The sequence below is a fragment of the Colletotrichum karsti genome (assembly GCF_011947395.1).
Source record: "Colletotrichum karsti strain CkLH20 chromosome Unknown Scaffold44, whole genome shotgun sequence".
NCBI lineage: Eukaryota > Fungi > Ascomycota > Sordariomycetes > Glomerellales > Glomerellaceae > Colletotrichum > Colletotrichum karsti.
This window is the reverse complement of record NW_024065944.1, coordinates 437,203-448,710: the sequence shown is the minus strand read 5'-3', so window position 1 is coordinate 448,710 and position 11,508 is coordinate 437,203. Positions and strand designations below refer to the sequence as shown.

The 11,508-nt window shown below is 50.1% G+C and overlaps 3 protein-coding genes across 3 annotated transcripts; 1 reads left to right on the top strand and 2 right to left on the bottom strand.

Moving 5' to 3' along the window:
- Positions 1-2,154: 2,154 nt before the first annotated feature.
- Positions 2,155-4,360, top strand: CkaCkLH20_11013 (uncharacterized protein; the record flags this gene model as incomplete). The annotated part of the gene is made up of 3 exons (XM_038893727.1): positions 2,155-2,602; positions 2,657-3,247; positions 4,266-4,360. 3 exons carry the CDS (start codon positions 2,155-2,157, stop codon positions 4,358-4,360), a joined length of 1,134 nt encoding a protein of 377 aa, XP_038741063.1.
- A 580-nt stretch (positions 4,361-4,940) lies between these two features.
- CkaCkLH20_11012 (uncharacterized protein) lies at positions 4,941-7,760 on the bottom strand (the record flags this gene model as incomplete). Its single annotated transcript, XM_038893726.1, has 3 exons — positions 4,941-5,023; positions 6,309-7,506; positions 7,596-7,760. The coding sequence occupies 3 exons, from the start codon at positions 7,758-7,760 to the stop codon at positions 4,941-4,943; spliced, it is 1,446 nt and encodes a 481-aa protein (XP_038741062.1).
- A 626-nt stretch (positions 7,761-8,386) lies between these two features.
- Positions 8,387-10,372, bottom strand: CkaCkLH20_11011 (sugar transporter; the record flags this gene model as incomplete). The annotated part of the gene is made up of 7 exons (XM_038893725.1): positions 8,387-8,596; positions 8,674-9,111; positions 9,175-9,289; positions 9,340-9,752; positions 9,819-9,898; positions 9,955-10,190; positions 10,269-10,372. 7 exons carry the CDS (start codon positions 10,370-10,372, stop codon positions 8,387-8,389), a joined length of 1,596 nt encoding a protein of 531 aa, XP_038741061.1.
- Between the last annotated feature and the right edge of the window lie 1,136 nt (positions 10,373-11,508).

Here is an 11,508-nt window from a genome sequence, read left to right as displayed (position 1 = left end):
AGTTTATTAATTTATATATCTTAGCTTAATCTTAGTAGTATCTTAAGTAAAATAATAGCTAATAATCTTTTATTTATTATCTAGTAGAAGTATAGGTCTAAGATGCTTAGAGAGAAAGGGATAGAAAGGGATAGAGAAAGGGATATATATAAATTCTATTAGTTAATATTAGTTATAGAGACGGGGAGATTCTTAAGATAGCTTAATCTATAATAAAGGCAGCCCCTTAATCTTTTCTTTTAGAACTCTTTATCCCTATACCTCTAAAGTAGGATAGCTAAGATGTATAACGCTATATCTATACGGCAAACTAAGTAGATAAGATCTATAAAGCATTATATTTAGTAGGATAGAATAGAGGCAATAGGGCCTAGTCTATATATAGTTTTTAAAGATCCCACCTAGTCGGGGTTTTAAGTATAACTACTAACGTCTAGTTTAAAATAGTACTTAGGAGAAACGCTATAAACTAGTTAGTATTATTAAGTTGTTAATATAATAGAAGACACTAAAGCGCGTTAATATCTACCTAGTGGAGGCGTAACACTGCTAAGTGATCTATAGGCTGTCTTATACAGCTGGGGCATCTTCTTCTAGTAGCGCCTACAAGCTTACTATAGATAATATTTAATAGTAAATAGTATAAATATAATTCTTAGGGACTATAAACTTAAGGGAGTGATTTTGCAATAGACTTTACAATCTAACCTTTCTATAGCTCTCACATTATACCTATAGAAATCTCACTCTATATTCTATTCTTATAGTTCTTTTTAAATATACGCTTAGCCTTTTACGCTTAGCCTTAGATTTCATTTAATTAAAATATTTCATAATTAACAGCTAGTATATGCTATCCCACTGTTTTTCAATCTAAACGGTGATCCGTCTCTCAGTATTTAGCTATCTCTCTAGCTATAAATAACACCGTAAAACCAAACAGAAGCCATAAGGCTATCCCAGGTGTGTGGATCGGTCTTACTATTAGTCTAGGGATCCCGCTAGTAGCTTGCATTAGCTTCGCAGCCATTCACATCAGAAGATAATTAATTGGCTGCCAAGATGCCTTGGGTAAGTCGAACCTGATAATGACAGTTTTTTTTTCCCACTAACGCGCCACAGTGCCACCTTCTTCGCATGATGGATGAATTGGGTGGATGGGTGGATGGATGGATGGATGGATAGACGGGAGGGCAGCCTGAAACATGCTAATGTAAGCCACCAATATAGTATATACCATCTAACTGTTATCTATAAACATCTTCCTGGTAATAGACACTAACATGCTATAGCTTGTGCGTTGAGATCCTGTACCAACTCACCCAACTCACCCTGCTCCCGCTCCTCATACCACCTCAAGGCGGCGGGTGATCTGACCGCACCTGAGCGACATAGTGGCGCTGATATTGCCATATCGTAGTACGGCAGCCGATGTGATGGCGAGTAGCAATCCGAAGACGGCGGCGAATTTCGCCAGATCAAAGGACCATAAGCCATCCAGAAAGCTTCCTAGTATTCGAAGTAGCATTGCGAGCTCCTTGGTAGACTAGGCGCAGTGTCATTCAGAGAAAAGTCGTGAAAGTGGCGCTGATGCTATGCAATGGCGACCCGGAAATCTCGGGCAAAGTTTCCAAATCTCGGGCAAGGTTTCCGATCACGGCCCCACCGATGTCAATTCAAGGCGCAATCGTCGTTCTCCGACTAATTCCATGCCGAGGCCGAGACCGAAGCCGCTTTCAGCGATACTTACCCGATTCATGTAAGAGACCGGTAGATAAGTAAGAAAACACAGCGATTGGTCAACAAAAGTCTTCTTTTTGTGACATGGGGGCATTTGGCGGGCCTAGTCAATCTTGATATCACCCACATCTCAAGCTGCAGCCAAATGAAGTGTCTTGTCAGGGCGTGATGGACACAACTTGTAGACAGCGAAGTCCTTCGGCTCAGTTCTGATTGGCGGGGCGATGAGCAACTCACTTTGGGAGGAGGATTCGTTGGGCAACACTGCCAAACTGCTAAGGCAGGGTTGAGCACCGGTGTGACCAGAATTTCAATCTTATATTAAGGGCAAAGCGTGTGGCTTTTATTCAGTCCATGTATGTGTTCCGATGTGAGCATCCGTTTCATTGATAGCCTAGAAACACCTCACATATCATGACCGCTCGTAATACGACTCCGACGCCGACTTATGAGACGAACCATGTGGTTCAAGATGTGCCGTTCATCCGGGATCACGGGCCTACAGAGGAGAAGAACGAGATACCAGCCGACATGTCTGCCGAAAACGCCACAGTGCCCAAGGACGAATATCCCGAAGGTGGACTCAAAGCTTGGTCGGTGGTTCTAGGTTCCTGGTTCGCCGGCTTCTCAGCATTTGGCATATCAAACACTATCGCAACGCTTCACGCCTACGTCGGTACACATCAGCTCGCTGGCTACAGCGAAGGCGCCATTGGATGGATCTTCAGCATGTACATGTTCCTCATCTTCTTTTGCGGAATTTATGTTGGTCCCCTGTTTGATAAGTATGGGCCGAAATGGCTCATCTTCACCGGCACAGTTGGTGTCGTGACGGCTCAGATGTTGCTGAGCATTTCAACGAGTTCGTTCCCATTTTATATGAAACCAACTCTCCGCAAAGCTAACATATCCTCAGAATACTGGCAATTCATGCTTGTTTTTGGGGTTCTCAACGGATGCAGCGCTTCCTTTCTTTTCACACCGTCTTTCGCCGCCGTTGGTCATTGGTTCTATCACCGTCGAGGTCTCGCTACCGGCATCGCAACCACTGGAGGATGCTTCGGCGGAATAGTTTACCCCATTATGCTCCGATATCTCTTCGAGCAGGCGGGCTGGGGCTGGTCCATCCGCACCATTGGGTTTATCGTCTTGGTTTGCTGCGGCTGTGCAACACTACTCATTGACACACGGCTGCCGCCTGCCCCGAATGCTTCGCCTCATCCAGACCTGCGAATCTTGCGTGAGCCGGTATTCGCAGTGACAACGATTGGGCTATTTCTCTTCGAGTGGTCCCTTTTCATTCCGATCACATACATCTCAAGCTACGCTGTCAGCAAGGGCTTCAGCACCGACTTCGCTTATCAGATCCCAACTATCCTCAACGCAGGGAGTGTTGCAGGGAGAGTTCTTGCGGGCTGGTGGGGAGATTATGTCGGCCCGTTTAATTCGCATATCGCAGCCCTTTTCCTCAGTACCGTCGCCTGTCTCGCCATCTGGCTGCCGGCGGGTTCGTCCAAAGAAGGCATCATCGTTTTCTCCGTGGTATTCGGTTTCTTTTCGGGTAATAACATCAGTATTAGTACCGTCTGCGTTGGAAAGCTCTGCAAGACGGAGAACTACGGTCGATATTACGCAACTTGTTACACGATGGCTTCTTTTTCTTGTTTGTTTGGAGTTCCTATTGCGGGAGAGATCCTATCTGCCCAGAGAGGGAGCTACCAGGGGTTGATAATCTTCACTGGAGTGATATACGCAGCATCGGTCGCTGCATTCTTGGTAGTAAAGGTGATGAAAGTGGGATGGAACCCGTTGGCAGTGTTTTAGGAACGCCGAGTTTCCAAACTTGTTGCGGGCATCTACATAATCACGCAGATTCTAATTTAGGATAATAATGAACGGTTTTTGAGGCATTCCGTGTAGTTTTCAACTCTTTTGGGTCTAATGATAGATACCACTATGTAGATAAAACAGCCTATTAGAATTGAACCCTCTACAAATGACTGGGTATAAAGGTAGTCGCCTCCGTTCATCGCAATTGACTGCCTTCTCATAGGGGGACCTGCGACATAAATCATCGACAAAATTGCCACCACCAGACCATATCAACTTTCGTGCCAACCTTTGTTATGTTACACGTACTCAGCGAAGCTTCTTACTTGAACTTCGCCTTGAGATGGCGGATGACGAGCTTGACAGCTTAGAGTGATGCATATACAGCTAGATTTGACTACTCGAAAGCTACTTACATGACCCGTAAAACCAGCAGACGGGAGTTGTAGAACATGACGAATGCAGTGCGTTTACCCTGACCGACGGCCTAGTTTTTTTCTTTTTTTCTTTTTTTGTGGCAATGTTTTCGCCACTGACAAAACGCAACATCAAGGAGATATTCTCTGTTCTGCCCAAATTCTCGAAATTCGAAGAAGGCTTGTATTCAGATGGTACTATGGCATACGAAGCTGTAGTCGCTGCGAAAATGAGAGGCTTAGATATCTCTGATAGTTTGATCTTCTTGCTGCTCCCAGCGTTTTCTTGGAAGAACCCCAACGCCGACGAAACCTTCAGCATTACTCCTGACTTGGGAGGAGAGCTGGGATTGGTACTTTTGAACTATCTCTGATTCTCTGCGAAGAATAAGACAAAAGCTATTACCGTAGGGCGCAGCTTACATGAAGTGTTCTCATTTCGGACGAACTATTCAAGTACACCTCTTAGAAATCAAATGCACTAACCAAATGAGAACAGTTTGTCGACTTAATTTAGTATTGGTTTTAAGCATTAAATAAGAGTGATTTCTTGCCTCAGTGTACTTCTACTCCGTATTGAGTCCATTCTGCCCTCTCCAACACATGCCGGCGCAACGAGCTTATACCGTGGATGAATTGGTGCTGGGCCGTTTGTAGTTGACGGCGGCTCAAGGGATGGCGTCCCATTTGTGTCCAAGTTCCTTCGACCCCTTTGAGTTTAATAGGCTAGCGCGAGCTTTTTTTTGGTACCCCCAGGAACGCGTCTCGGGAATATGGCGTTGTGAAGGTTTCGATCTTTAGACGTCCTGAACCCTTCCAGCATGTTTGTGCCCTTAGATCGTGATCCCCCTCCATGCAGGTGTGCCACGCAAACGCCAAGTACACCGAGTCAAGTATCATGTATGAGCAGCTAGTGGGACCAGAGTGCTTCTTAGAGCCTCCGATGGAAGTCAATTAACTGACCTCAGGGGTCAGGGCGTGGCTTGGAGCAATAGTCGAGCGAATCAATGACAACCACTTCCGCGAGACGACTCCTTCTGTGCCGATATGAGTTAGAAGATCCCTTACGTCTGACCTTTCGCAATTTGGGTAGAGCATCAGGTCGAACCACCTCTGATGCAGAGTCTAAGAGTGATCATAGCGAAGATCCTCGCGAAAGTTCAATCAAAGCCCTCAAGAAGACCTCGCCAGCTTTCTCAGACGTGTCCTGGTATGCCTCCAGCGACGCTACACATCTACATCATAACCGAAAAGTCGAAACATGTTGCCATTCACGCCAGGCATAAGTTTCTTTGTCGTACGGCTCACAGGGGATCAGGGCTTGTCGCCAAATCACCACTCCAAGGGGAAAGCCGTGCACCTTCAATGTCCTAGGACTGGAAGGCCGTACCGCCAATATGAGAGACTCAAGTCTGAAGGAGCCAGACTTGATCGGAACTCTTATAGACTCTTCGTAAACGTCAAGAACAGGCTTTCCGTAGTCAGGGTCTAGAAGTCCACGCCAGCCGATGTCCCGCAGTACTGCAAAAACCCTATATACCTTATCGTGGGGTATGAACCAGCGCTGTGCGAAACGGGCACAAAATCCAGCTGAGCTGCATGACCAAAGTAACGGGAATCTGTTTGCTAAAAAAGTAATATGCGGGATTTCAATAGGCAGAAGTGTATCTCGTAAAGAAATAAGCCATCCGATTCTTACTTATTTGAAGCCACCAAAGTCTTTGATCCGTCCTGTTTTCTCCTGATACCCAAATCCCACTGTTGGCCCCCCATCTTCTGCCACCTCGTTTAAGAAACCGAACCTTACTCGCCGGCTTATCATACGCTTTGTGAGATCCAAACCGTCTAGCCATTGCGTGTCTGGAGGTATGATCATATACTTGGAGTTCCTGACTATGCCTGATACATACCCCAGCATCTCAGGACTATGACTCAAGTGCGTGAAAACCACGCTCAGAACGCCTCCTACTAGAAGGACAATACAAGACAAAAAGTATAGCCCTATCCATACTTTCGACACGTTGAATACCTCCACGAATTTGCTCACATCTGCTGATGCGGTAAAATTATTCCGGAGACCTGAATTTGTGCCAGAATTGCTATCCATGATTTGGTTTGACAGCTGGCTCAGAGTCAGATACGTGTTCAACAATTGACCGAGGCGGACATCGAGTGTCTGCAGCCCAATTTCACCCTCTTTCACCTCTGGCATCGATCTATATTTATCCTGTATCCCAGGTCGTCTCTCAAACTCGAAACGACTTGTCATATTCTCTGTGATGGGATTCTTGAGGTAATACAAAGAAAGGTCGGACCATTCACCCATGTCCCGCCCCGTTGCGAGAGGCAGTTCCCTCGAGACATGGTTGAAAGTGTGCGGGAGTGACAAATAAGAGTTGCTTTCCGGGGCGTGCTTCTTTTGAGAGGGCCTCTGCGAAATGACGCTGCAGTTGTGTTTGCCAGAAGTCATCGAAGTGGTGTGCGAGCATCGAACGCGGGACTCGACGTATCTCTGGCTCACACCGCAAGTGAACTCTGTTAGATACTCCGGCGTACGCGCCCTTGGCGGAAATCGGACTTGAAGAAGCAGGTTTGCCGGACTAGCCTCTATTCCCGTCTCGTTCAAGAACATCGACGGGGAGCGGAACAGAGTAGGATCAAACCTGTCTGGTAGTCGGTAGCCGTCTGACGAGATGTTCCAGTAAGAGCCAACAAGTCGGTCAACGGCGATGCCCCAGGTTGTAGACACTCCCGTCTCGGTTCTGTTCATCGGCGAGTACCCATACCATGTGCCGTTTGGAAACTCGGCCGTGTGGTACGTGGTGTAGTTATCCGTGGTTATAAGAGCATCGCTGTCCATGCGTGACAGAAGCCCTTTGGAAAGATGCACCCTGATGCTTTTGCACTCCAACTGCATGTAATTTGATTCGATTGTGAAGGTCTTGTTGGCACTAGTGGGATGGCGTAAGGGAACCCCAGCCAAAGACGAGTAGTGAAGCTCGCTAGTATCGCTAGGGAGGTCGTGCCAGTCTACGGTTGCGTTTGGGTCCATGAAGGGAATTCTGACATTCCCCCATATATCCATGGTATCAAGCTTCGCTGCCGTGGTTGCTGCGATGAGGTTTGTGTACAGTGATCCTATGTGGGAAGCAAAAGCGGGACCAACGGGACCGATGTTGAGTATTTCTCGGAACCTCATGGTTGCATACCACGAAGGGCTGCGATTATCGAAGTAAACGACGCTCGTAGACTCGAATTCGGTGTCAAGCCGTGATGTTAATGTACGCAACAGCGCCTGGGCCCCCAGGGGTGAGAAAGCCCAAACTATCAATAGCGATATCCCGAGGATGTTGACGGCACGTAACTGAAACAGCGTCGAGACGGTAGAGCCTACGGTCCGACTGCCCATCAACTGCTCGAGAGCTCCCACAGTAGACCCATTCTCGAGCTTCCAACGGGCCGACTCGGACATCAACCGGCCCATGATGGACGCAAACAGGATCGGAAACAAGGTGGCAAACTGCAGTTGGCGCTTGTCAGCTTGAGATGATCAATCCGTCTGCCGTCACTGGGCTCGAGGTATGAGGGTTCACTCGGTTAGATACTTACTACATTGATGGCATTTTGCCATTTACCGAGTGAGCCTTCCTCGACCGGGGAGTTGTGTAGTCGCCAGACCATCATGGCGAACACGAGAATCGCTATGGGCAAGAATACCGCCATACAGTCTGTCAGGATGGTGGTCACCGCGAAATTGCTTTTGCGGGGGCCCATGTTGCGGGTGAGCTTATCGTCGGCAGCCACAGGCTTGTACTTCCCAGAACCCCTTTGCCCGTCCGATGTAGAGATTGTAGGGAGATGGATGGCTTCGGGGTGCTCATCATTGATCTCGCCGTGGTCGTCCAAACTATTGCCTCGTAGTTGTTGAGCTGAGTCGGGATGAGATATTCGCCGGGTGGAATTTGAGGAAATGGAGGGGCTGAGGACTCTTTGGTCTGGCCATTGAAGCGATTGTGACGAGCCGGACCGGCGCATTTTCCGAGGAAACTGGAGCTTTCTCGAAGATCTAGAAACACCGTCGCACTCTCATGAGATGTGGTTGAATTGAGAAACATGAGGAGATCATGAACGGACTGATTACGATGTAGCATGCGCTGCACTTTTATTAACTGCGAGTCCGAAATGGCCTATGGTTGCCAAGTTCTATTTCGGTTACCGAAACATGTCAGCATCAGGCCACCAATCACAGTCGGAAGTTCACCGGGGGCTCTCGGAGAGCCTAGTGGCTATGCACGAGGCATTCTTCAGACTAGTTACTTTGTATTGTGTGTGAGATGGGTGGGCTATGATTACGGCGCAGTAACTGCCTGTCCAATTTGAGCCGATCTGCTCTTTATTGGTTATACCTTATGGGTCGTAATAGCAGCCTCCTGCGTAGGAACCGGAGCAGCACCCTCGACATCCTCAAACTCTCCCACGACCTTGGCATCCGCCTTTCCGCCCTCCAGAACGGCGAGGTCGTGACTGAGGCCGTCCGTCTGGAACTTGTGGAACTGCCACGCCGGGATCTTGGCCTCGAAAAGCTGATCGATTTCTTCCAGGTTGCGGCCCTAACACCCAAGTTAGTCGTGTCCAGAAACCGAGAACAAGCAGCGCCTAAAAAACATTCAAGGGGGGAAAACCGTACCTTCAGCTCAGGCATGAAAAACCAAGCCCAAACCGACGTCAAAAACGCGAACCCGCCCCAGATATACCCCAACCCGGCGCCGATCTCCGCCAGGAGATACGGCGTGACGAACACCACGACGAAGCCGACGACGACGTTGAGGGCGGTCGACAGCGCCATCGTCTTCTCGCGCAGGCTCTGCGTGCCGACCTCCGCGGCCGTGATGTACGCCCCCGGGCCCAGCGTCATGTGCAGGATGCAGGTGTACAGCTGCATGCCCGCGACGATGCCGTTGCTCTCGTGCGCGCTGGGGCTGGGCTTGCGGCCGAGGGTGGCGATGGCGATCAGGAAGGCGCCCTGGGACCAGCCGCCGTGGAAGACGAGGGCGCGGCGGCCGAAGAGGTCGAGGAAGACCATGGCCATCATGGCCGTCACCACGGAGGTGGCGTTGTTGACGACCTGGGGTGGTTGCATGTGTTAGTGGGTGTGGTTCTGTGGACGGGGAAGGGGAGGGAAAAGTACCGCGTAGACGAAGGCGTGCTCTGCCAAGCCGACGGATCTGTAGAATGTCGGGCCGTACGAGCTGGAGAAGGTGACGCCGGTGAGTTGTTGCAACGCCATGATGGTGCAAGCGATCCTATCGCCTCGTCAGTCCCGTATTCTTACTCTCGACGCACTCAAACTCACCCAGTCCGTCTCCGAATCCTCTCATTGAACAAATCCCTCCAAGGCCCCTTCTCCCTCTTCCCCATCTGTCCCTCGTTCCTCATAGCAGCAATCTCCATCTCGGGCCTGCCATTATCCACGTCTTCCTTCCTCCTCACATTCCTCAGCACGGCAAGCGCCTCGTCGGAGCGGTCGTTGAACACGAGCCAGCGCGGCGAGTTGGGCGTGAACCACAGCCCGGCGAGAATAACCACGGCGGGCAGGGCCTGGATCGCCGTCGCGACCTGCCAGCCCGAGCTGTCGGTCCGGCGGGACATGGACTCGTTGACGATGCCGGCGATGAGAGAGCCGAAGGTGAGACAGAGCTGGATGGAGCCGACGAAGAAGCCTCGTAGCGGGGCGGGGGCGATCTCGGATTGGTATGTCGGGACGACCTTTCGTGGGTGATTGTCAGTGGGGGGTTCTTGGTGAGCATGGTGGAGGGAGGGGGGAAATCTCACGTTCTCGACGAGGCCGACGGCCGTGTACACCAGAAACCGACCCGTAACGAACTGTGCCGCGTGATTACTTGTAACCTGAACTGCATGATCGTAAGCAAACCATCCAAACACCAAGCTCTCCAGAACCGAAACTCACTAATAGCCCCAACAATCTGTATAAAACAAGTGATAAACATCGCCCTCCGATGCCCAATCTTCTCAATAATCGGGCCCACGATGATCGTCCCCGTGAACTTGCCCAGCAGCGGGAGACTATTCATCAGACTGGCCGTCTGGTTGGGGAGATAATACGCCTTCTTCGCCGCGCTGTAGGATCCGAACTTGCTCATGAAGGGCGTCATGGCCTGGACTCCGCCAAAGGAGGCGCCATCGCTGTTCGTGCGGGAAGCGGTCAGCCTCAGAATCTGGTCACCAAAAAAGATGATGTGTACGTCGACACGGAGCACGTACTAGCCGAAGAAGACGCTGCCCATGGCGTATACGACGCAGTAGAGCATCAGCCTGGGGGTGGCGTTGGCGAAGGCCGCCTTGCCCGCGAAGATGCCACGACCCATCCTTCTCGGAATCCGCTAGCGAAGTGTCTAAGGTTCACAGAGAAAAGTCTTTCGACGGTATTGGTGAGACGACATGATGTTTGAGAGAACTAATGGGGACTCGTCAACTTTTTAAACTGCTGTTGGAAATCCCTGATTCTCGATTCGGATACCCGAGCCAGAGGCGCCGGCAATACTCCGACAACCGGACCCCGGGAACGACTCCTCCTCCACATCTTTCGTCTGCTTCTCTCCCCCGCAACTTGGGATTTGGGGTTCGCGGGTGGATGCTGTGGGGAACGCGAGACGACGTGGAGAATACCAACCTATGAACAGGGTTGAGATGGCTCTTTCGAGCCGGGGTTTACGACGGGGATAGGATTATGGACGAGAGCCGTGTTTTGTTATACGTGGATCCGTTGGGGGGTCCAGGGCCAATTGACGACTCAAGAACACGCGGAGAGGAATTACCTTGCCATCTCCAAATGGTAATGGTCGGCTAGTCAGCCTATTCCCCAGACGTTCAAGAGTTCAGGAGTTCAAGAGCTGCCGACGTAAGTGTGCATTTGGGAAGAATCATCAACCAGTGGTTTGTTGAAGGATTCGGCGCCGGGTTCCCGGTAGTGTTTTCTTCCATGGAGTTCGCTAATGCAACGTGATCACGATCAAGACACGTGCCTCACATGGTGATGATGTTGGCTTGTCTTCTGTGACACGGTTGCGATCTGCGAGCCGACGCCGTGGTCGACGCCGTGCGTTGTCGAGAGGAAATGCAGAATGGTCTCGTCGCAGACCATCTACGGCCATGTCGACAGTAGATATTCTCTTCGCGAAAGAATGCTACTGACGAGGCATATGTTGAGCATTCGAGAAACGTCAGGATACAGAAACCTAACGAAGTAAATGCAAAGAGATCAAAACCGCCTTCTCAGCAAAACCAACCACCCAATCCCTTCAACAGGATATCCAATCTCACCAGGGGCAAGAAAAAATCCCAACCCCAACCCAGGCGACTAAAATTTCCAACTCCAGACGTCGCGTTACGTCCGCGACCCCATAACGAATCCTTCGTAACCACACCTTGCCCTGGCGGCCCCACCCCGCCATTCCGCCAACCCGCTCGGCGTCTTAATCCCTGGGAATACTTTCCCCAAAGA